We start from the raw sequence: 27,040 nt of genomic DNA on the forward strand, positions 1-27,040 counted from the left end.
TATGACAAACCCACAGATAACACATTCTCAATGGTGAATAGCTGAAAGCACTTCCTCTAAGATCAGGAATAAGACAAGGATGTCCACTCTCACCACTTTTATTCAACATAGTTTTGGAGGTCCTGGCCACAGCAATCAGAGAAGAATGAATGAATAAATAAATAAATAAATGGAATCCAAAATAAACAAATAAATAAATGGAATCCAAATTGGAAAAGAAGTAGTAAAACTGTCACTGTTTGCAGATGACATGACACTATACATAGAAAATCCTAAAGATGCCACCAGAAAAATACCAGAGCTCATCAAGGAATTCGGTAAAGTTGCAGGATACAAAATTCATATGCAAAAATCTCTTGCATTCCTATACACTAACAACAAAAGATCAGAAAGAGAAATTAACAAAACAATCCCATTTACCCTTGCAACAAAACAAATAAAATATCTAGGGATAAACCTACCTAAGGAGGCAAAAGACCTGTACTCTGAAAACTATAAGACACTGATGAAAGAAACTGAAGATGACACAAACAGATAGAAAGATATACCATGCTCTTGGGTAGAAATAATCAATAATGTCAAAATGACTATAATACCCAAGGCAATCTATGGATTCAATGCAATCCCTATCAAATTACCGATGGCATTTTTCACAGAACCAGAACAATAAATTTTAAAATTTATATGGAAACACAAAAGACCCCAAATAGCCAAAGCAATCCTGAAAAAGGAAAACGGATCTGGAAGAATCAGACACCCTGACTTCAGACTATACTACAAAGCTACAGTCATCAAAGCTACACGATACTGGCACAAAGACAGACTTGTAGATCAAAGGAACAGGATAGAAAGCTCAGAAATAAACCCAAGCACTTATGGTCAATTATTCTATGACAAAGGAGGCAAGACAATACAATTGAGAAAATACAGTCTCTTCAATAAGTGGTGCTGGGAATACTGGACAGCTACATGTAAAAGAATGAAATTAGAACATTTTTTAACACCATATACTAAAATAAACTCAAAATGGATTAAAGACCTAAATGTAAGACCTGATACTATAAAGCTCTTAGAGGAAAACATAGGAAGAATACTCTTTGACATAAATCACAGCAATATCTTTGTGGATCCACCTCCTAGAGTAATGAAAATAAAAACAAAAATAAACAAATGGGACCTAATGAAACTTCAAAGCTTTTGTACAGCAAAGGAAACCATAAACAAAATGAAAAGACAACCCACAAAATGGGAGAAAATACTTGCAAATGATGCGACAAGGGATTAATCTCCAAAATATACAAACAGCTCATGCAGCTCTATTTCAAAAAAACAAACAACCCATTCAAAAAATGGGAAGATCTAAACAGACATTTCTCCAAAGACGACATACCAATGGCCACGAAAAGATGCTCAACATCATTAATTATTAGAGAAATCAAAACTACAATGAGGTATCACCTCACACCAGTCAGAATGGCCATCATCAAAAAGTCTACAAACAATAACTGCTGGAGAGGGTGTGGTGAAAAGGGGACCCTCTTGCACTGCTGGTGGGAATGTAAATTGGTGCAACCACTATGGAGAACAGTATGGAGGTTCCTTAAAAAACTAAAACTAAAAAAAAAAAAAAAAAAAACTAAAAATAGAGCCACCATATGATCCAGCAATCCCACCCCTGGGCATGTATCTGGAGGAACTCATTCTTCAAAAAGGTACACGCAGCCCAATATTCATTGCAGCACTATTTACAATAGCCAAGGCATGGAAGCAACCTAAGTGTCCACTGACAGATGAATGGATAAAGAAGATGTGGCACATATATACAATGGAATATTACTCAGCCATTAAAAAAAATGAAATAATGACATTTACAGCAACATTGATGGACCTAGAAATTATCATACTAAGTGAAGTACGTCAGACAGAGAAAGACAAATTTCATATATCACTTATATGTAGAATCTAAAAAAATTATACAAATGAACGTATTTACAAAACAGAAACAGACTCACAGACTTAGAGAATGCCCTATGGTTACCAGAGGGGAAAGGTGTGGGGGGAGGGAAAGATTGGAAGGTCGGGATTACCATGTACCCATCACTATGTCTAAAACGGATAACCAACAAGGACCTACTGCATGCATAGCACAGGGGACTCCGCTCAATACTCTGTAATAACCTACATGGGAAGAAAGTCTGGAAAAGAATAGATATGTGTATACGTATAACTGAATCACTTTGCTGTCACCTGAAACTACCTCAACATTGTAAATCAACTGTACTCCAATAAAAAATAAAATTTTTTTTTAAACTCAACAGTTTCTTAAAAGATGGCTGCCTCCTACTCCCACCAACAAAGAAAACAGTACTCAGAAATCTGTGGACCCAGTTACTGGAACCACCACGTCAAATAAGGATAAAGCAAGTACCACTAATAACGAGCTAAAGGAAGCAGTCAAGCTATCAACTCCCCATTACAGACCCAAAGGTTAACACAGCAGATGTATGCATAATCTTCAGAAGGCGCTCCAAGGAGAAGACAGTATTTGTTCTTGGCCATTTGGAAAGTACCGCTATCTCTAGGTGGAGAGAATAGCCTATTTCCTTAGAAGAATTAATTTCAACTATAAATCCAAACGGTTTTAATATAAAAAACTGTCCCAGGAATCAGGGATGTGGCTCTGTCCTAGCAGGCTAAATTCACAGCTTTCAGCATGTTTCCATCAGCTGTCAACTTTGGAGTAACAGAGCTGTCCGTAGGATTCCTAAAACAGCCTGAAAGCACGAAGCGAAATAAGACACAAATGAACCTACCTACAAAATAGAAACAGACTCATAGACAACAGACTTGTGGTTGCCAAGGGGGCGAGGATTGGGGAGGGGGTGGACTGGGAGGTTGAGGTTAGCAGATGTAAGCTATTACATACAGAATAGATAAACAACAAGGTCCTACTGTACAGCACAGGGAACCATATTCAACATCCTGTGATGAACCATAATGGAAAAGAATATTAAAAAGAATGTATATGTATAACTGAGTCACTTTGCTGTACAGCAGAAATTAACACACTATAAATCAACTATACTTCAATTTTTAAAAATTATAAGAAACTGGACTGTCCACCAATTTAATTTATTCAGCACCTGTAGCAACTGGAGATGACTTTAACATAACTTGGATTTTAATTCGGTGTAAGTCCGAACATTAATTTTTGACCACAAGTATTCATGTGAGTACTGGCTTCCTGGTAAATTTTTTAGTTAAATATTTTTTCTCTTTTTAATATTAAAGCCATAAGCTTTTCTTTGCCCACAGACTGTTAAAAAAAAGATCTGGAGAGGTGGTCTAATTCATCCTTTAACAAGATAAGTAATGTTTTCCAAAGATACAAAACTTTTCAACTTAATATACAATAGGCTCCTTAATCTGAGCATTTACTCTTTTACCTGAAAGGATATTTCCCCCTCAAAAATGGCAATATGGGTTAAAGTATTTTCCAGTTGAATTTATACTAAAAAAAAAAAATCATTCATATAATGCAACTAGATATATATATATATATTTTTTAAGGTCAGTGAAGTATATTTCCGTTAATAGAAAGAAAACAGAGTTAAGGCAGCCACATCTATATCTGGACTAAAAACCCCTTTGCTCATTAAAGTTTTCTAGATATATTTTTTACGTTGTTTTTCATTTTCTTTGAACCACAGGTGCTTATTTCCCCCAAATGGCATTTGCTGACATACTTCAGTTCAGGGAGCCTGCTGAAGATCTCTTTGCGGCTTAGTTCAGAAATCCCATTTCCAAGAAATATTTTTGTTCCATCAAATTCTTTGGCTCCTTTCTTACATTTGCCTTTAATATCAGAGTACACGGAAACAAGATCTCCACCTTTCATAACTAGAGAAAGAAGAAAATCGTATCACACTGATCTATCTGTACTTTAGCAGAATAGTGAAAATTCTTTAAGCTTTAAGTCTTCAAGCTTTAGGACTGGGGACGCCTAGGGGCATCAGTAGTGGGCATGAAGCAGACTGACCCATCTCACTGTAACCCCTAATAGAAAATGTAACTTTTTCCTTTCAAATGTTTGCCAACAATAAAACGAACTGATGCTTTTTTTTCCCCTAGGAAAACAAAGATACAGAACAGTCTTCAAAACATCTGACCTCAGCTGGAAGTCTTTAGCTGAGCAGAAAAGGAAGGATATCTTCTATTTAAATTATTTTTCCCAAACCTAACATTCCCTAAGAGGGTAAATTAAGAATACTAAGATTCATCCCAATATTTAAGATTCTAGGCTCCGAATGTTCCCCTCACAAATGACAGGACAGCAGCCTGAGGTTTTAGGGCAACAGAGTAAAGAATACAAAACAAAATTTCACTGACATCTTACGCTCTATTCATCAGTCCTGATCCTGTAAACATCATCACACACGTCCTCAAAGGGAATAAAAGAAATGGGCACAAAACCCATATACGGATGCCTAACTTGTTAGTCCTTATCAGATATATCTCTCAACCGGCTATACTAAATGCAAAACTTGGAAAATATCTTTATTAAAGTAAATCTGAAATGTACCTGAGTGATGATTTAATAAATTTTCCATTTGATGATACACATAAATTTTAGTGGCTGTTCTACAGAGAAACCTAAACATTATACTCACATTTTGAGGCTGACACAATTCCTGGAACATAGACGTGGGCTCCTCGTAAGACTGCATTGCCACACTGGGCTCCAACGATAACTTCACAGGGCTGTTGTTTTATATTATTCCTAGGGATGCAAGATGAGAGAAAGTGAACAGTGATACACCTCCAACGCCTATCAACCTTTTCAGTGTTTCAATCTGAACCCTAAGTAAATAACCTCTTTGGTCTTCACCGTCCCATAGGAATGCCACTAATGAACAAATGAGAAAAAGCTGAAAAAAGATAAATACGGAAGAAATAGCTTCTTTAAAAAATTACAAAGAAGATGGACACTTCAGAAAAAGAAAACAGAAAAAGGATCCTATTGCAAGATAGTAAGTGGCACCAAAAACTGCTTCATCAAATACAACTAGTGAATATAACAAAAAAGAAGCAGACCCACAGATACAGAGACCAAAGTAGTGGCTACCAGTGGGGAGAGGGAAGTGGGGAAGGGCAAGAAAGGAGTAGGGGATTAATAGGTACAAACTATTAGGTATAAAATAAGCTACAAGGATCTATTATATGATACAGGGAATACAGCCAATATTTTTTTCTTTATTGAAGTATAGTTGATTTACAATGTTGAGTTAGTTTCAGGTGTACAGCAAAGTGATTCAGTTTTATATAGATAGATATACAGATATAGATATTTCTTTTTCAGATTCTTTTCCTATATAGGTTATTACAAGATATTGAATATAGTTCACTATGCTATACAGTAGGACCTTGTTGTTACCTATTTTATATGCAGCAGTGTGTATCTGTTCATCCCAAACTCCTGATTTATCCCTCGCCCACCCCCTTTCCCCTTTGGTAACCATAAATTTGTTTTCTATGTCTCTAAGTCTACTTCCATTTTGTAAATAAATTCATTTGTATTTTTTTTTAGATTCCACATGTAAGTGATATCATACGGTATCTGTCTTTCTCTTTCTCACTTACTTCACTTAGTATGATAATCTCTAGGTCCATCCACGTTGCTGCAAATGGCATTATTTCAGCAAAATAGCTAATGGTATAGCCAATATTTTATAACTATAAATGGAGCATAACCCTTAAAAATTGTGAATCACTATACTGTACACCTGTAACTTATATTGTACATCAGCTATACCTCAATTTAAAAATAATTAGGCAGGACTGAGGTCACAGGAAATGACACACAGGCTAGAACAGGAAAAGGGACCCCTTGGGGCCCAGCTCTGATGCGTTTCATGTTAGAATGGACATGATCAAGTGTTTCTATTCTAATCACCCAATGAAGCTTTATGTGGATTAAAATCACAACCCCCAAAGGAAAAAAAAAACCTGCTTCATCATTTAACAAGCATTACTGTTTCATAACAGCATTAGGAGAGAAGAGAAATAAAGTCCCTGCCTTCAAAGACTAAAACAAACAACATACAAGGCATTCAAAAGTATTTCTAAAGTGGTAGATTGGTGCACAGTAAGTTATTAATATTTTAAACTAGACAGAGGTTAAGTCTTCTTTTCTTCCTTTACTATCCAGCTTTTTTGAGGGCTCTCCAAATTCTCACCTCCCATCCATTCCTCAAATCACTGAAGCCTGGGTCTCACTTCCAACACTCAGAGCGGCCTTTTTCAAAAGTCAGGAGTGCCTATGTGATTACCCCAAACAAACATCTTGAGCACTGCATGTCTGATGGGCTTCCCTGGTTGGCAACATTTCACATGTGCTGTCATAACTCCTTGCTTGGGGAATTAAGTGCATTTTCTTCCCATGATCTCCAAATGATCAAACCTCAGTAAACTTCTCAGCTTTATCCTCCTTCCTGGTCCCACACTCTCACTGCCCATTCTCTAGCTATCTCTAGAAGAGGTTCATTCCCCCAGGTTCTAAAGCATGCCAAGCAGCTCATCTCACTCTGAATCCTAAACCTTGGCAATCTCATGATCTCAATAATCACAAAAATTACCTACATATTTTTTTAATTTTATTGAAGTATATTTGATTTACAATGTTGTGCTAATTTCTGCTGTATAGCAAAGTGATTCAGTTATACACATACATATTCTTTTTCATATTCTTCTCCATTATGGTTTATCAGAGGATACTGAATATAACTCACTGTGCTATACAGTAGAACCCTGTTATTTTTCTTTAAACACTTTATCAACACAGCACATTTTTTTTTTATACAGCAGGTTCTTATTAGTCATCCATTTTATACACATCAGTGTATACACGTCAACCCCAATCGCCCAATTCATCACACCACCACCACCACCCCCGCCGCTTTCTCCCCTTGGTGTCCATACGTTTGTTCTCTACATCTGTGTCTCAATTTCTGCCCTGCAAACCGGTTCATCTGTACCATTTTTCTAGGTTCCACATACATGCGTTAATATACAATATTTGTTTTTCTTTCTGACTTACTTCACTCTGTATGACAGTCTCTGGATCCATCCATGTCTCAACAAATAACCCAATTTCGTTCCTTTTTATGGCTGAGTAATATTCCATTGTATATATGTACCACATCTTCTTTATCCATTCGTCTGTCAATGGGCATTTAGGTTGCTTCCATGACCTGGCTATTGTAAATAGTGCTGCAGTGAACATTGGGGTGCATGTGTCTTTTTGAATTATGGTTTTCTCTGGGTATATGCCCAGTAGTAGGATTCCTGGGTCATATGGTAGCGCTACTTTGTTTTTTAAGGAACCTCCATACAGTTCTCCATAGTGGCTGTATCAATTTACATTCCCACCAACAGTGCAAGAGGTTCCCTTTTCTCCACACCCTCTCCAGCATTTGCTGTTTGTAGATTTTTCGATGATGCCCATTCTAACTGGTGTGACGTGATACCTCATTGTAGTTTTGATTTGCATTTCTCTAATAATTAGTGATGTTGAGCAGCTTTTCATGTTCCTCTTGGCCATCTGTATGTCTTCTTTGGAGAAATGTCTATTTAGGTCTTCTCCCAATTTGGATTGGGTTGTTTGTTTTTTTAATATTGAGCTGCATGAGCTGTTTATATATTTTGGAGATTGATCCTCTGTCCATTGATTCGTTTGCAAATATTTTCTCCCATTCTGAGGGTTGTCTTTTTGTCTTGTTTATGGTTTCCTTTGCTGTGCAAAAGCTTTGAAGTTTCATTAGGTCCCATTTGTTTATTTTTGTTTTTATTTCCATTACTCTAGGAGGTGGATCCAAAAAGATCTTGCTGTGATTTATGTCAAAGAGTGTTCTTCCTATGTTTTCAGGACCTTGTTATTAACCCACATATTCTAATGATTAGCCTTTCCAGACTGATTACCTGCAGGTAGCTATATATACATGTCCCACAGTTATTTCAAACTCAACAAGTCCTGAACAACGTTATGATTCTCTGACCCACTCCTCAAATCCTTGCTAACACCCCAATGCTTCTCATCCTCCTGTTTCCAGTCTTGAACAAAGTGCCATTATCTATCTGAATAGCCAGACTGGAAAGCCTGGCATCATCTTAAATCTCTTCTTCCTAAAACTTCTAACATTCACTGAGTTACCAAGTGATGCCACCTCTAATTCTCTGACAGGTCTTCCGGGCCCATCCCCTGACATCAGACGTGCGTCACCTCTTAACCTGATCACTGAGATAGCTTCCACGTTTTATCTTTGGTTGCCTTCAGATGCTCCTGATGTCTCTGGTGTTCTTAAGTTCCATTCTGAAGTACCTAGATATGGATTTATCTTTACTTTTGGCTTCAGACACTGTATTCCTTAAATCTGACTTTCATCAATTCTGGAAAATTCTTTGTCATTATATTTTTGATTATTGTCTTTCCCCATTATTTCTAATCTATACATCTGGGATTCACTAGAAACGTGTAGTGCCGTTTCATTCTTTTTTCCATGACTCAGTTTCATACTTTCAACTGCTTTACCTTCTTTACCTGCTGCATTCTGGGTAATTTCCTATGAGTCATCTTCTAGTTCATTAATTCTCTCATCTGTTGGGTCTAATCTTCAGTTTGGCTCATTGAATGAGTTTTTAATTTTAATGATATTTTTATTTCTAGAAATTCTTTTTCAATTCTTTTTTTCCGTCTTAGGGTTTTTTATGTTTTAGATTCTTCCTTTGTTTTTTATCATTTCAAGGAGACTGATTTTATAGTCTCTACCGGTTAGCTCTATTTGCTACAGTTCTGGGGGACTCTAATCCCTTCAGTTTGTTGTATACACTGGTCCTCAAAGGTGCATGGCCTGGGCTAATGGGTGTCACTCCAGAGTGGTTTCAAGCATCCCAGGAACTAGCTTAGGATCCAATTTTTATGTTAATTTCCCAAACTGCAGGTTTCCAGACCACTTGGGTGGTATGAATTTGAATTCCAAGCCCTTATAGGTATGAAACCTCTGAGTTCTGCATCTCAGAGATTTTTTTTTCCTCCAACTAAAAACTCCAAGGCAAGAGCGATCCAAATCCTAATTACTGCCTTGTACTGACTGCCGGATGTTTCTCACCTCCTAGCACCAGAATCCTCTTGTTAAAACCAAACACCCCCCAAGGGACTTCCCTGGTGGCACAGTAGTTAAGAATCCGCCTGCCAATGCAGGGGACTGCATTGGGTTCAAGCCCTGATCCGGGAAGATCCCACATGCTGCAGAGGAACTAAGCCCGTGCGCCACAACTACTCAGTCTGTGCTCTAGAGCCTGCAAGCCACAACTACCGAGCCCGTGTGCCTAGAGCCCATGCTCCACAACAGGAGAAGCCACCGCAATGAGAAGCCCGTGCACCGCAACGAAGAGCAGCCCCCTCTCACCACAACTAGAGAAAGCCCGTGTGCAGCAAAAGAAGACCCAATGCAGCCAAAAATTAATTAAATTTTTTTAAAAAGCCAAAGCCCCTAAATTCAGGGGACCAAGCATTGTCTCCCTCAAATCCCCCAACCCTTAATCTTAGCTCACACACTTACTGCTCTGTTTTCAGTTACTCTTCATTCTAACCACTGAATATTTCACTTACATTCTTAATCACTCCACTGTGCATTTTATGACCTTTTAGTCAGTATTCCTAGTCCTATGTAGCAGAAACATCCTCAAGTTATCTAGTTCACTGTATTGCTGGGAATAAAAGACTGAATTGTTCCCTAACTTGGCTCCAGTTTTGCAATTCATCTTCTTTTGAAAAAAGTGTTTAAGCTTTTCTGGCTGTAACCCAGGGTAAGAAATGCACTTAAATCACATCCCAGTACACATGTGTATACACACACATACATTTATAGCAAACATTTCACAAAATACCTTATTATGTACAATCCAATATATTATAAAATACCCCATTTCTTTTTTTAAAAAAAGCCCATAGGGCTTCCCTGGTGGCACAGTGGTTGAGAGTCTGCCTGCCGATGCAGGGGACACGGGTTCATGCCCCGGTCTGGGAAGATTCCCACATGCCACGGAGCGGCTGGGCCCATGAGCCATGGCCGCTGAGCCTGCGTGTCTGGAGCCTCCACAACGGAAGAGGCCACAACAGTGAGAGGCCCACGTACCGCCAAAAAAAAAAAAAAAAAAAAAAAAAAAAAACCCATAAAAAACCAATTACATTCATTTCACAACCTACTAATGGGTCATGATCTACATGCAGTTTGGAAAACATACCTTTATGCTACTACCAGTATTGTATTTCTAAAATCATGACTGTAATAAAAATTATTTGGCTCCTATATTCTATGCAAAAAACACTCCTTAGTTTAAAAGCAAAAACCCTTTACATTTCACATCTACCTAACTACTTCAGCATCTTCTTTCACCAATCTGAGAACTGATTAGCCAAACTGATCACTTTTGTCATGAACCACCATCTATTTTCACACCTCTGTACTTTTTGCATATGTTCTCTATCTCACATACCCTTACCTACTTTATCTCCTCATCCACCTAATTCTTACTCACCTTCAAGGTTCAACTGAAGTTACATCTATTTGGAGAAAATCTTTACCCACTTCTTTGCACTCAGCCCTTCTTCTTCTATGCTCTAATGGTATTTAATTCATACCCCTACCACGGCATCTATTGCATTTTGACTTGTACCAATATTCCCTGCTTTTAGAAACTATGTTTCATCCATCTTTATAACATCTTTGGGTCTCACACATAGCACCAATTCAAAACATATCTTGTGAAATGGAACCCTGTAGTGTTAATCAGAAAGTTTTTATGAGAATAACCATTTCATGGCGAGAAGAGAATGGGAGACCACAAAGATGAGTCTTAACACAGGGGGCCAGAACTGCTATCCTTTCTTTGGAAGGCCTGGTGACAAGGCTGGTCCTCGGCTAGTGTTTTGGAACTTAGAATCAGGGGAGTTCCCACTATGAACTGATAAGGGTAGCTCACTGTGCCTACACTGTTTCTAACAATGTATTTGTAAACAAATAATATGGTTTACGGTGGACACTGAGTTTCCTTCTGGGAGGCTGGAATCTGGGTAAATACCAGGCAGGAGGTACCCACACAACCTGCCCTGAATGAAAATCCTGGATGCCGTGTCTCATTAGAGCTTCCCTGGCTGGTGACATCTCACATATATGTTGTCAAGCTCGTTTACTGACGGAGTTAAGTGCACCGTGTATGACTCCGCTGGAAAAAGACCCTACAGCTTGCAAATGGTTTTCCCTAGACCTCATCCCATGCACCTTTTATTTTGCTGATCTTCCTTCAGATCCTTTCACTGATTAAATCATAGGCACGCATATGATTATATGCTGAGTCCTCTGAGCCCTCCTAGGGAATCACAGAGCCAGGGAGTGGTCTTGGGGATCCCTCAACACAAGAAGTAATCGTATAAAAATGTAAGATAGCATATGCAAGTGTCAAGGTGTATGTCAGCTTCACTGAAATTTCAGCAAGGAAATGTAAAAGTTGACATAGGGCCATAAAAAATACTAAAAGCTTGATTTTTATTGAACTGTTTCTAAATAAAGGAGTGAAGCAACATTAAAGAAAGATGATTTTCCAATTGAACAGTAATAAAGATTGGAGGAGGGGCTTCCCTGGTGGCGCAGTGGTTGAGTCCGCCTGCCGATGCAGGGGACACGGGTTCATGCCCCGGTCCGGGAAGATCCCACATGCCGCAGAACGGCTGTGCCCGTGAGCCATGACCTCTGAGCCTGCGCGTCCGGAGTCTGTGCTCCGCAATGGGAGAGGCCACAACAGTGAGAGGCCCGCGTACCGCAAAAAAAAAAAAAAAAAAAGATTGGAGGAAAAATAGTAAGAAGGTACTTAATTGCACACAGCCAAAAATAAAAATAAATAGTAAAATAAACATTAAAAAAATACTCTTGTATCAATGTAGAAAACAAACTTATGGTCATGGGGGGAGAAGAACAATAAATTGGGAGATTGGGATTGACATACACACACTACTATATATAAAATAGATAACTAATAAGGACCTACTGTATACACAGGGAACTCTACTCAATACTCTGTAATGACCTATATGGGAAAAGAATCTAAAAAAGAGTGGATATATGTAGATGTATACCTGATTCACTTTGCTGTACAGCAGAAATTAACACAACATTGTAAATCAACTATACTTCAATTAAAAAAAATACTCTTGTGTTGGGAGTGGGGGGGAATGAATTAGGAGTTTGGGATTAACATATACACACTACTATATATAAAACAGACAACCAACAAGGGCCTACTGTATAGCACAGGAAACTCTACTCAATATTTTGTAACAGCTTATAAGGGAAAAGAATCTGAAAAGGAATATTTAACTGAGTCACTTTGCTGTACACCTGAAACTAACCACACACTGTAAATCAACTATAATTTGATAAAAAAAAAGAAAAATACTCTTGTATGAAGAAAAGCCTGGCATTCAATTTTCTCTAAGTTTTTCAATAAAGCTGACACTGATACCATCAAAATCAGCATTACAACCTTATGTTCAATCTAATTACCAGTGATAAAACCTTCCTAACAACAACAACAAAAAAACCTTCCTAACATTAAAATATATTTGATCAGTAAATTAAATAGCATGTTAAATGAGGGAACCTGAATTTTATGGTGAGAAATTACTTTTTAAATTGTTTACTGCCTATAAATAGTTTAACCTATGTTTTGATATCGTAAATAACTGGATGATGTTGAGCTTCTAGTAAAAGATTAGTCAAAGAATAAAAGTATAAATATATTCCTTTTTCTAAAGCCCACAGAAATGGGGAATGAAAAACCTAAAAGAAAATCCCATTTGCAAGAAAACTAAGAAACAGCTATTACCCAAATGATTAAGAATAATTAGCTAACACAGTAAAATTTGGATCAAACCTAGTTCCTCAACAGGGTATGAATGCTTCTGAAAAGGAAAGGCTTCTGGGTGCCTAAACAAATATTTACTGCTTAGATCCAGGACCAGAGGGTCAGACAGAAAAAAGGAGAATCTGGGAGCGTCTTGTCAGTGTCCTGTGCCCTGCAGATAAAGATGAAAGAGGACTGGACTGGCAAAATTGGCACAAGCAGACAATCTCTGTTTTCTGTAACAAAACTGGACAAACTGCCTAGAAGTAGCTAAGGGAAGAGAAGGGAAAGCGCAAGCAACTCTGTCATTCCTCCCCTGAGTTCACTAAGCGTTAACAAAAATTAAAGCCCCCAACAAAAAAGCTATGAGCTGGATCCCCTCACAGAGCCTTAGTCTTCTTCAGCTCAGCTCACCAGGACTAGAGTTGTGCCACTAGGAAAGACCTGGTGAAAGTATTTTGAAAGACACATCTGATGAGTTGTCTAGGTATACACTTGACCCGAAGTGCAAACTAGGTGAATCTATGTGAAAGTTTTCATTCAAGGATTCATTCAAACTGGGAACTATGTGTAGATACAGATGGCCCTGTCTACCCTCAGGTTCTGCGTCCATGGATTCAACCAAGCGCAGATGAAAAAACATTTTTTTTAATTCCAGAAAATTCCTAAAAGCAAAACTTGAATTTGCTGTGCACTGGCAACCACTTACATAGTATTAAGTATTGTAAGTAATCTAGAAATGCTTTAAAGCACACTGAAGGATGTGCATGAGCTATATGCAAACACTACATCAGTTTATATGAGACTTGAGCCTCTGTGATGATTGGTATGTTGGGGGGGAGCGGGGCATCCTGGAACCAGTCTCCCATGGATACCAAGGGACATCCGTAGTAGTAAACAAAGTTGTAATAAACAAAAGGCAGTACAAAATGTACAGACCAAAAAAGGGCAGAATTTCAAATAACCTCTGCATAGTTTCAAAGAAACTAAAAAGAACCTTAAAAAAGGGATATAATAACAAGATTAAAAAAATAAAGAACAAAAGTGAACTAGCCCAGCTCAGCAAGTAAAGGATAGTAAACCCTGTGAAATTCAAGAGTTACTGTAACAGGCCTGCGACAGCTATTCTTAGAAAGGCCTGCTGGGAAGGCTGGCCCTTGGCAGCATCTGGAACCTTGACTGGCCAACAGTTCCCAGCACTGACATAAAACCACCTCTTAAGAGTGAATTACTGTTCCTAAACTGTTCGTCCAAGCTGTGTGGTTATGCTGAACACCTGCTTTCCTTTTGGGAGCCTGGAATTCCATTACATGCCAGGCAGAGGGCGCCCAGATGACCAAGCACCCAACTAAAACCTTGGGTGCTGGGTCTCTAATGGGCTCCTCTCATAGACAATGATTCTATACATGTCACAACTGACTGCTGGAAGGATGAAGGCTGTCCTGGTAGCTCCGTGGGGAGAGACGCCCAGAAGCTTGCGCCTGGTTTCTTCCAGACTTTACCCCGCATGCCTTTTCCCTCTGCTGGTTTCTGCTTTTGTACCCCTTTCGTGTAATAAATCCCCGCCATGAGCCTGACTAGATGCTGAGTCCTGTGAGTCCCTCCAGCCTGTCACAAGACCCTGGGCTGTCTGGGGGTGTCCCAACACAGGGAGCATCTGCCCTGGAAAACCAACACATGGACTACCAGTGTCCTCCTAACAGAGCGGGCAGGAATATGCAACAAAGATATTCAAAGACCTACCAGAAGACTTGTAATTTAAAAATTACATTGCATTTCAATGAAAACTAAGGAGAATAATAATAATTATTATTATTATAAATATTAATAACAATTATTATTATTATTATAAGGTATACCCCAGTCCAGTGCCTAAGAATCCCATAGATCTCCAAGTGAAAAATCAAGATTCTGTTGTAAGGGGGAAAATATTTTTTGGCCTCAGATTTCTTCATAGCAACACGTGAGGTCCTAAGATTGTAGAAGCAGTGTCTACAAAGGGCTGAGGGAAATAACATGTGACTTGAAATGACTATAATCAGCCTATAAGTTGTTGTTTAAATATAAAGGCAACAAGCAATTCTCAAGCGAGAAAGGAAACAGAGCGTACAAGAGACATACTTGGGGGAAGGGAAGCAGGTACTGGAGACCTGCTACATGACGCTATTCGATCAACCAAGAGATCAATTAAGATAAAGAACTCAGAAATAAACTACCAATAGGGCTACAAGCAAGCACTGCATTCATTTGCATTATGCTTGTAGAATAAAAATGTTACAAAGCTTTACATTGTTAAAAAACTAACAGTAAATAAAAATTGGTTGGTGGAGGTTTTAGGGCAAATTTAAGCATAAGAATTTCTTCAATTTTCATAGTGGAAAGTCAAAAGATACCTAATAAAAGTGATGATGAGTTTAAAAGACAAAAAAGAGCCGAACTGCTCCTTTTAGAAACAAAAGGTAGGTATATGAATCCACAATCCTAAAAGATTTCTTAGTGCTTTCCTGTAGTAACTTACCGTTTGTGTTTTATAGTTCACTAATGCTTTAACTTTTTTTAACTTTTTATTCACTTTCGGCTGCATTTTTGGTCTTCGTTGCTGTGCGCGGGCTTTCTTTAGTTGGAGTGAACGGGAGCTACTGTTTGTTGCAGTGCTCGGGCTTCTCTTGTTGTGGTGCACGGGATATAGGGGCATGGGCTTCAGTAGCTGTGGCACACGGGCTTAGCTGCTCTGCGGCATGTGGGATCTTCCCAGACCAGGTCTCAAACCCATGTCCCCTGCATTGGCAGGCGGATTCTTAACCACTACACCACCAGGGAAGTCCCCACTAATGTTTTAATGAGTAGTTTAGCTCACTACAAAGAACAGATGAAAGAATTATTACATAGCCAGTAAAAAGAATGAAATAGTGTTATATAGGATTATGGAAAACTACGGAGGCCACAGTACATTCTGAAATGAATCACAGGTCTCAAAAGACCTGTGACTGTGATCAACTGTAGTAACTAACTGGTTTATAACTAGGAGATGAAAGAAATCAAAACACTGGTTTCCTGGTAGAGGGGCAGAATGCAGAGAATTTTCTGGGTGATGGAAATGGTGTATATCTTGATGGGGGTGAGTCTTGACTACACAGTTGTATGAATTTACCAAAACTCAGCAAATAGTACACTTAATTAAGATCTCTGCATTTCACTACTGCAAATTCCCCCTTAACAAAGAGCTAGAAGAAGGAGTTTACAAAATCGGGACTTGCCTGGTGGTCCAGTGGTAAAGAATCTACCTTCCAATGCAGGGGATGCGGTTTCAATCCCTGGTTGGGGAACTAAGATCCCACATGCCGCAGGGCAACTAAGCCCACGCGCCACAACTACGGAGCTCGCACACCTCAACGAGAGCCCGCGTGCTGCAAACTACAGAGCCCACGCACCACAACTACAGAGAAGCCCCCACACTGCAACGAAAGACCCCGTGAGCCTCAATGAAGATCCCGCGTGCCGCAACTAAGACCCGACACAGCCAAAAAAAAAAAAAAGGGGGAGTTTACAAAATCAACTTTTTTAATTGCAGAAGTAATACGTGCTTATGGTAAAAAAAAAAAAAAAAGACAGAAATATTACAAGTGAAAATCTCCTCTTACTCAGTTTCTCCCAATCCAACTTCCTCAGAGTTAATCCCTGTCAACAGCTGGGTATGTTATACCCTCCAGACTTTTTTCCGTATATAAATAAATATATATATAAATCTGTAGTTGTGTTTTTTAGTTGCAAAAGAAATGTGATTTCTTACATTCCTATACAGAGCAACATGCTTTTGGTATTTAATTTATCGAGAACATCACCTTTTCTTTGTACATATAATTCTCCCACATTAAAGGCCATATAAAAATAATAATAATAAAGGCCATATAATAATCCACTGCGTGGATAAACCAAAAACCACTGCTCTACTGTTGACCACTAAATTACTTTAAAGCTTTAACAAAATGAGCATTTTTATGTTTATTATAAGTCTTAGGGGTATTAAAAAAATTTTATCACAATTAGGGATTTTCAATACAACACCCATCATAATATGAAAGCCGATTTTTTCAAATTTTAAACACATTCCACCAAACACAGTGTCTGTTCTACTCAGAGAACAAACAGTAATTTAACATGACTGAATTAATAAAATTTTACGAACATATCAATTATTAAAGTAGAAAACGTTGCTTTGTATTTTTGTCGTAGCTCAATAAAGTTTTAATTGAGCAGTGGAATCAAGATATACAAGTAAACAAATGTAAAAGTAATTTTCTTACAGAATGGAAAAAAATCAATCACTGCACAGCAGAAACTAACACAACATTGTAAAGCAATTATACTCCAATAAAGATGTTTAAAAAGAAAAGAAAATGATATAACACAGAAAAAAAAATCAATCACTGCACTAAACATGAGTACAATGCATTACTCTCAAGGTATCTGGGCCCATTCCTAGTGTTCTTTTGTAATATTTTCCATGAAAGACTATACAGTCAGCATTTACCAAGTTTGTGAATTCCTATCTTAATAATGGAGAAACTTAGTACTGTCACTAAACAGTAAAAAAGAACCTGTGACATTTTTATTTAGAAGAATACAATTTGAAAATGAAATAGTTACAAACCTAGGTCCAATAACAGGAATAAGTAAGACATCCTGAAGGTCTGGATGCTGAAGAATAGGAAAACTTAATCCATTAAACTGCTGTTAAAAATAAACACACAGGATTACAAAGCAATCAGTATATTGGTTAAATTTCAAGTTACAGAGCTTTTCAGTGTCATTACCTAGCAGAGCACGGTAATGAGCTTGACTTAGGGTATTTTCACTTTATTCCACGGGATACTATAAAAAATCAAAGACTTCAAAACAACAACGTTTTCTCTATAATTTGATTCTCAAGTATCTTAACTTCTTTACAAGTAAAAGGCTCAATTTTGCTTACTGTTTTTGACTTTGGAAACATGAACCACTGTTGACCTTACGTGACTTACTCTGAAAACACGTATCCAATATAGGATTGCATGCATAGGACATTAAAGATTGAGATTACTAAACGCTATTTATTATATATTATCAACACTGGATGCCATGTCAGTTGGATGATGCTTCCTGGCAAAGGCTCAGGATTTTCAGTATCCTCTACCATACTTGGCCTTCAGACTAGAAACAAGTGCAGGGCCAGTGGCATAGGTGCTGGGGCCAACTCCCAGTCTCATGGGAGCCAACTCTGTGCAGCTCTTCCCAACTCCATGGTCATGCTGGTAGCTTGAAATCGACCAGAGTGGGAGCGTTTACACCACAAAACTCAGCAAACACCACACACCAGCATTATTTTTCCCAGAAAGTGGGTTGTGCAGTATGTACCAGCACACCACCGTTGCAGGCGGAAGACAACCGGGCACTCCACGCGGAACAGTGGACGGGACAGCAAGGGCTGTGTACCCTATCGGAGGGCAACACGCAAATACTGGAGAACAAGTCTCTGACATGTAAGCTAGGGATTATCGACTCATTCATTTTCACATAATACACCAAAGAGCAGTGACCATAACAGATATTTGCATTGCCTTGTAGTATCCATACACTACCTACAGAAAACTCCCAAAATCAACCTATTTCTAAGTTGATAAGGAAAGAGAAAATAAATTCTTCAGATTTTAGAAATCTGACTATATTTCTACCAAGTCAACAGCTCTTCTGCCTTCTGCTTCCTCCAGGCAAAGAATACTGTGAACTAACCCTATCCAACAGAATAGTAAGAAACCTTAAGGGCAAACTCATTCAAACCTCTCTCCCTTTTTTTTCCCCTCTCTCCCTCATGTGCTCTCAGTTTGATACCTTACAGCATCCAGACTATGGATCCTTCCAAGGAGAAGAGAATGAATTTTGCCATTTGTTTTTGTTTTGCTTTGGAAGTACTATTTCTTTATACTATTGAAATAGTCTACATAGAGATCAATCCTCCTCAGGCCAAGGTTTCCCTTCTCTCCTTTTTATCAGATATTAAAATGATATAGAAATAAAACTTTTATAAAACCACACGTCTGTAACTTCCATAAAACACCACAAATGTTTTTTTAAACCAGGAATATCACCTGCTTGTTTTTCTGTTTCTCCCCCATGCCCTTTTTAAAACAGCCTTAGTGAGGTTAATTTACATACCATAAAATGTACCCATTTTAAATGCACAATTCAATGATTTTTAGTAAATTTACAGAATTGTGTGACCATCACTAGAATCCAATTTCAGATCCTGTCCATCAACACACTATGATTCCTCATGTCCATCTGCAGCCAATGCCTGTTCCCAGCTCCAACCCCAGGCAACCACTAACCTACTTTCTTTCTCTAGAAATCTGCCTTTTCGAGACATCTCATATAAAAAGGATCACACTGTCTTGTGTGTGGCTTCTTTCACTCACTATAGTTTTTTTGAGGTTCACCCAAGTGGTAGCACGTATCAGCTCACCACTTTCATTGCTGTACTGTTCCCCTGTGTGAACATACCACGTTTTGTTTTCCTATTCACCAGTCGATGGACATTTGCATAGCTTCTCCCTTTTGGTTATTATGAACAATGCTGCTATTAATGTTCATGCCCAAGCCTTTGCATGGACGTATGTTTTCATGTCTCTTGGGTAGACACCTAGGAGTGGAACTGCTGGGTTGTACAGTAAATTTATGTTTAACTTTTTAAGAGACCACCAAACTGTCTTCCAAAGAAGCCAAACCACTTGACTTTCCCACCTGCAACGTATAAAGGTCCCAGTTTCTCCACATCCCTCACCAGTCAAATGAAATTTTAAATGATTAAATTTCAATATGGGACACAAAGATATTTGGAGACAAAGCACCCACTCATATACCATTCAGGATATGTCTTTAGGACACACACGAGCTTGGGACATGGCAAAAGAAAGGAGATGTACAATCTAAAACCTCCTGCGAATCTCCTTTCCTGCTGCAAACAGGCACTGCTCAAACCACCAGATACTTACCTAGTGCCCACGACCCAACCTCCTTAGTCTTACCTTAACCTTCAAGGAGAGGGACTCAAAAGCCCGGAGTGACTTCGTCTGCCTGCTCTTAGATACAACACCTGAGATCTTCTATTCCCATCACAGTGGGATCCTAGATTATCTAAACTCTAGGAATAATTTGCTAGAAAAGAAAACAATCTGGATCTGCCTGACTTATGGACACCTTATGGGCCTCAGAACAGTTTCCTTCATACTGAAAACCTACATGCATGACTACATAAAAGTAATAATTTTAGTTGCTTAGAGGAACTGCTTATATTTTATGCCTAATGCCATTACTCTCAATAAAATTACTGCTCTTATTAAAAATCAGATTAACCTTTCTCCAAGTCTTATTTAAAATTATTATACTAAGTTTTGTTCTCATACAGCCAGAAATCGTAGCTGGTTCTTCTTATAACCTGGTCATCTCCTCACAACTGGAAGTTCATAGAATTGTTCTTAAAGAGAGTACGATAAACATTCCATAAATGCAATGAGGTTAAAGACAAAAAATAAATGAATCAAACAAAAAGGTCCTATTTGTACAGCACAGGGAACTATATCCTGTAATAAACCATAATGGAAAAGAATATGAAAAAGAATATTTAGGGCTTCCCTGGTGGCGCAGTGGTTGGGAGTCCGCCTGCCGATGCAGGGGACATGGGTTCGTGCTCCGGTCTGGGAAGATCCCACATGCCGCAGAGCAGCTGGGCCCGTGAGCCATGGCCGCTGAGCCTGCATGTCTGGAGCCTGTGCTCCACAACGGGAGAGGCCACAACAGTGAGAGGCCCCCGTACCAAAAAAAAAAAAAATTATATTTATATGCATAACTGAGTCACTTTGCTGTACAGCAGAAATTAACACAACCCTGTAAATCAACAATACATCAATAAAATTTTAAAAAAAGAATACCAGTGAAAATTCTCTGAAAATTTCTGTAAGTTATATCCAGAGTAAACTGATAACACAGCCTGTGATATACAAATCCAAGTCTTTTAAGCATGCTTACCTCTTCCTTTTCATTTAGGCAATTACGTAGAAATAGGTCTGCTGACACCCATCATGGTTATTTGTTAGAAGAGATATAATAACTACAAAATACAACTTGACGTACCCCCTCCAAGCATCTGTTTTCCTCCATCTTACATTTCTTTGGAGGCAAGTTTCAGTACACAGTGTATGAAACACAAAATGCACAGCTTTGGGGTTTTCTTTCTGGTTTAAAAAAATTTTTAATACAATTTTCAAAGGTTACCTTTCATTTACAGTTACTACAAAATATTGGCTGTATTTCCCATGTTGTACAACACATCCTTAAGCCTGTCCTACACCCAATAGTTTGTCCCTCCCACTCCCACCCCTATACTGCCCCTCCCCCTCCCTCCCCACTGGTAACCACTTGTTTGTTCCCTGTATCTGTGAGTCTGCTTCTTTTTTGTTATATTCACTAGTTAGTTGTATTTTTTAGATTCCACATATAAGTGATATCATGCAGTATTTGTCTTTCATTATCTGACTTATTTCACTTATAAAATGTACAGCTTTTGGGGTTTCCCTGGTGGCGCAGTGGTTGAGAGTCCGCCTGCCAATGCAGGGGACACGGGTTTGTGCCCCGGTCTGGGAAGATCCCACATGCCGCGGAGCGGCTAGGCCCATGAGCCGTGGCCGCTGAGCCTGCGCGTCTGGAGCCTGTGCCCCGCAACGGGAGAGGCCACAACAGTGAGAGGCCACGTGTACCGCAAAAAAAAAAAAAAAAAAAAAAGTACAGCTTTTGAAAGCAAAGAAGACAATATAAACAAGAAAATTCCAATATTATTTTTCTGCATGGAACTTTAAAAATGCCATTTTATAATACTGTTTTCACTTACAGAAAATTAGTATTATGCCAAAACTATTTTATTGGTTGAACAAAAAAACATTTGTGTTGTTTTATCTTTAAAACATATCTTTACATTATTTTCCTCCTTTTATTATATTTAATTAAATTATTATATTAAAATAAAAAATATAATCCTACAGGTAATCAGTAGGCACCTTCTTACCTCTGGGCTCACCTTGGCTACGTGATCTGCCCTCATGGTCGTTATATGCTGCTTATTACAATATCACAGACTTTTAGGATTAGAATGGACCACTTATGTATTTTAATGACGAAGCAACGGAGGCCCAGAGGGGTCGAGAGACCTATCCAGTCACTAAATTAATTCAGAATCAGAAGTACTAGGTTCAAGCTCTAGCATAAGCACTCACTACATAACCTTGAACAACATTCGTGATCCTCAATTTCCTTATTTGTAAACTTGTAATAGTATATCGTTCACATGATATTAGTGAGGAGTGACATGACACAGATTGTAGAAATCTAATTCTGTACATAATGACAAAAATGTGCACGAACCTTCTGAAGCTCATCAAATAACAGACTTTTCACATGTTGTACTGAGGCCAGATGCGTATTCACTCTGACAGTAGTGAATGATGGAGGGTGGGACAACTTATGTAACAGAGTTTCAAACTTCCTTTCTGCTGCTTCTTTACCTAAAACAGATACAACCTGAAAAGAAGAAAAGAACGTTTCAGTTTCATTATACAAACTAAAAATATTAAGCAAGATATATGTCTATACATTTGTTCCAATTAATGAAACATCATTCGGCAATTATTCGATTCCATTTCACTTTTCTGCATTGTTTATGTGTTAATAACACTACGGGAATCGCGATATTTCACAGGGTTATGCTAATAAATACACAGTGAAACACCAGACAAAAAGGGCTTAGAAAACACTGCCTCGGGCTTCCCTGGTGGTGCAGTGGCTAAGAATCTGCCTGCCAATGCAGGGGACACGGGTTCGAGCCCGGGTTCGAGCCCTGGTCCGGAAAGATCCCACGTGCCACGAAGCAACTAGGTCCGTGCGCCATAACTACTGAGCCTGCGCTCTACAGCCCGCGAGCCACAACTACTGAAGCCCACGCGCCTGGAGCCCGTGCTCCGCAACAAGAGAAGCCACCGCAATGAGAAGCCCGCGCACCGCAGCAAAGAGCAGCCCCTGCTCGCGGCAACTAGAGAAAGCCTGCACGCAGGAACAAAGACCCAACACAGCCAAAAAGCATTATTAACATATCTGCTACATTTATTCATATAAATTCAGGATTTCATTCTACTTATTTCTAAAAACATTAACTGTTACATCACTTCTGTAGAATTAGTTCCTTGCTAACCCCGTATCCTAGAGCAAATTGGCTAGTAACGTTTTAAAACACCAATACTTGAGGAGTAAGTAACGCTGATACCGTCACCCAAAGAGCCCCCATAACATCAGCTTCTTAATATAATATTATTAAATGTAAAAGATATTGTCCAAAAACAGACAGGTAGCAAGATACCTGTCAGAAATAAAGTTATAAAGACTCAAACGACCGAGTTTCCTTGTAATTAACTAAAGCTTTTGAGACAAGTATTTCCCCTTTTTTTTGTCATCTTTGACTATACCCAGCCTCACAGAATCTTCATAAACCACTTGCCAGCCTAATAATCCACTAGCCTAAAAATATTCGTACTCTCTCAAGGTTTGTTTTTTTTAACTGAATATTCCATTACCTTTGATACTTTTTACAAAGGGATGGGTTTTCTTTTTGTAAAATCGTATAGTTAGTGGGTTTGCGGCAGAAGTGGTGTCAAAGACAGACATTTGAATCTTTTTTTATAAAACAATGTTAACCATTTTAAAAACTGCTGGGAAAAAAAACTGCTGACTGCCTCTATTTCTCTTAACACGTTCCTTATACTATAAGTTCTTTGAAATCAAGAAGGTATTTTCTCTTTCCGTACTGTCTTGCCCCTTAACATAACCTCTGGAAATAAAATGTAGAAATCAAACCTAGAAGTCATGGCTTCACCAAAATCTTTGAAAACGAGTAACATTTATGCGGCTTCACTTCGAATAGAAAACCAGAGTTGGAAAATACAAAATTGCCTACAGGCGGGATGGTAAGGTGGAGAGAGCACAGGCTTGGCAATCAAAGACGATCAACATTCACTGAGGACTTCTGGGCTCGGCACTGCCAGCAGCACACAGAAGAAACATTTGTGGAGGACCCATTAGGCGCCAAAACGCTGCCAGGTGCTTGCACTTACGATTAATACGTTAAAACAACAACCTTGAAATTTTAGTACTGTTAACCGTCCTCAAATTTCACAGAAAAGGAAAGAAAGGTTAAGGGATGTGAAGTAACTCACTCAAAGCACTGGGATGCAAACCAGGGGCTTGGGGTCCCAGATCCATTCCTTTTCCCATTGGACCTGAGCTCTTTACCTTCACATTTCAACACTGTTACATGACATTGGTGTCAATTTGATTCACTTAACGTCGCTCTTTGGACCCTCAGTTCTCTCATCTATAAAAATTGGGGAGGAAATCTCTACCAAAAGAAGACTGCCCAGATTAAGATGTAAAGGTCTGCGGTTCATCTAGCACAACTGGTGGCATTTAAGAAGCACTCACCGAACGATAGTAAACCTTCCACCTGAGCGCCAGGGCAGGCGCTCTAAGAGTACAGGCGTTTCTTCTCTACAGGACTTAAATTCTCGGAGACGGGGATCTTGTCTTGCCCCTTGTAATCCCTTCAGTGCATTCTTGCCGCCAGACACACAACCGCTTTTTACCCCTCCCTCCTTTCCCATTCCTAAATGTTAAAACATACACCCCATACACCTCTTAGCTCGGAAAGCATACATTAAATACCTGCAGAAAGATACTAGCATATTTTACATTCGGAAAGACGAATACTAAGAAACAACGGCTGTACACATTTGATTGCCTTTTAGATTATTTTTCTATTTCTCTAGAGCGTGTAAATATTTGAATTTTTGCAAATAGCATCTAACGTGTTTATCTGACCTACCTCTTCATTCATAAAGCCCGCTTTCAGATAGCTTTCAACCTCAAGTCTCAAAGATATTTTAGGGAAAACAGACATTTTCCTATCGCTTAGTTCTCCTCCTCCACGAGAAATGCTGGAAAACGGTGGTTTTTCTCTCTCCTAATTACACGGAGCGTCTGGGCAATGAATACCACCCACAACGTGCCGGGACCACCGATGCCCGGGAAGAGCGCGCTGCTCACGCCGAGTTAAAATAGGAAACGCGGAGGTACTTCCACGCCTTCTGGAGCTTGGCCAGTTTGCAGCGGCTTCCTCTCCTCCCAGGTCCTTCTTTAGCGACGCCCACGGAAATCACTGCGAGGCAACGCCACTCACGTTGCAGAGAAAAAAAACAAAACAAAACAAAAAACCGTGAGGAGTGAAGCCGCCGTGAACTGGGCGGAGATGTGGAAACCAGGCTGGGATCACCAAGGCCTAACCTCCAGTCCCTCGGCCCCAGTTTCTCGTCAGAAAGCCGCTTCCGGCATGCGTCACTTCCGGCAATGCGGCCCACCCTTCCTTCCCCTGCCCTCCATTCCGCAGCCGCAGATTGCCGCTACGTCACGTCTCCGGAGTTTCCCAGCTCCGCCCGCGGCGCATCCACGTGCAGCGGGCCTGGGCGGGTGCTTTAAGGGGATGGAGGCGGAGCTGCCTCCGGGACCTGCAAACAGATCCAGCTGTTGGGCGGAGCTGGGCGGGCAGAGCTGGGTGCTAATTGGGGAGGGTTGGGTCGTGCTAGCCTGAATAAGGTGAGGAGTCAATCAGTTACCTGCTGGGTGATCTCCAAAGCAAGAATGAAACCTGAATTTATTTGGGCCTATCATCCACCCTTTGATTTTCTGAAATTAACTTCCCTCTCTTAGGCTTGCTGGTCTGACTTCAGTTGTGAAAAAACATTATTCACATTTTTAAAATCTGGGTTAATGGTCTTGTAATATCCATACATGCTCAGGTAAAACTTTAAAACGCACAGGTAGTTTTTACAATTAGTTGAATAAGACTAACAGGTTCCCTGTATCGGAGCTGATTTCTACTTTAAAACTCGGGAGACCTTTAGCGTAATCTTTGTGTTTCAGGTGAGGAAAGATTCAAAGGGAGAAGGGACCTAATGAAAGTCGCATAGTTTCCTGTGATTAAAATAGGAAACTAGAAATAATTCTTCTGTCTCCGAGACAGTGTTTTTTGAAACACACCGTTGTCATTAATACAGAACTGTAGGAAGTTTTTTCTTAAGTCTTTTTCTGTATAAATCTCACACGGAGGTGTTTTTAAAAGTATGATACACTCTCTCACAATGAGTGAGAACGTCAGGATAAAGACCGTAGCCACCTGGCTTCTAAAACCAATACCTACTTTTTCCACCACGGCATATTTCTTCGGTAAATTTATGGAATTCTTCTGTGGCTAAATCATCTGAAAGTGATCAGGAAAATGTCTAGTCCAGCCATTTCCAAAAGAATTTTCGCAACCTCAAGATTGTGACCACAGCACCAATAATGTTTGGAATCGATATCTAGGAGAAAAGGGAGAGGAAGGAACAAGGTGAACTAGATTGTAAACTCTGAGAAGGTAGAGACTTTACCTCACTGCTGCAGACCCAGTGCCTACCACGTAAGAAGCTCTCAAATATTGAAGGAGTAGATGAATAAGTGGATGGACAGCTCTGTAAACCAGAGAAAGGAAGTGCTGATAAAGCATATATTGATATTTGCTGGACATTAGTTCACTAGTTCAGCACTTGTGAACAGTGCTGAGGACATTTAGACAATCTTTGGCTAGACATCACTGAAGTGACGGTTATGTTGATGATGAGGTCTCTTGGTGTTCTAAAGTTGGTCCATATTACAGATCTGAAGTTGGCATACTAAATACATATTGTCTAAGCAAAAGAAGACACCTATAACTCCACACTTCCCCTGCTGGGGGCCTGGGTTCAATCCCTGGTGGGGGGCACTAAGATCCTGCATGCCGTGCAGTATGGCCTAAATAAATAAATAAAAAGAAAATGTAAGCTTTAAAAAAACGAGGAAGACCCCTATAAGAATACACCCATATAAGGGTGATTGGGGTTTTGTGTTCTCGATGGGGTGATATGGCCCCCAATTTGGG

General features: G+C 39.3%; 1 protein-coding gene across 4 annotated transcripts in view; it reads right to left on the reverse strand.

The window, feature by feature from the left end:
* The window catches only part of NSUN6 (NOP2/Sun RNA methyltransferase 6), a 74,254-nt gene extending 48,637 nt beyond the window's left edge, over nt 1-25,617 (reverse strand). For 2 of the 4 annotated variants that reach the window (XM_082832906.1, XM_082832907.1), the window contains exons 1-5: nt 24,914-25,617; nt 22,408-22,563; nt 17,609-17,688; nt 4,671-4,780; nt 3,747-3,900 (exon numbers count right to left, since the gene is read on the reverse strand). In XM_082832906.1, the coding sequence (XP_082689032.1) occupies nt 3,747-3,900; nt 4,671-4,780; nt 17,609-17,688; nt 22,408-22,563; nt 24,914-24,988 (575 nt within the window). In that variant the 5' untranslated portion in view covers nt 24,989-25,617. Of the gene's footprint in view, nt 1-3,746; nt 3,901-4,670; nt 4,781-17,608; nt 17,689-21,123; nt 21,225-22,407; nt 22,564-24,913 lie in introns of those variants that run through there. The other 2 variants (XM_082832909.1, XM_082832908.1) reach the window with 2 other exon arrangements.
* Nucleotides 25,618-27,040: the final 1,423 nt, after the last annotated feature.

Source organism: Leucopleurus acutus, assembly GCF_964270905.1.
Source record: "Leucopleurus acutus genome assembly, chromosome: 1".
NCBI classification, from domain to species: domain Eukaryota; kingdom Metazoa; phylum Chordata; class Mammalia; order Artiodactyla; family Delphinidae; genus Leucopleurus; species Leucopleurus acutus.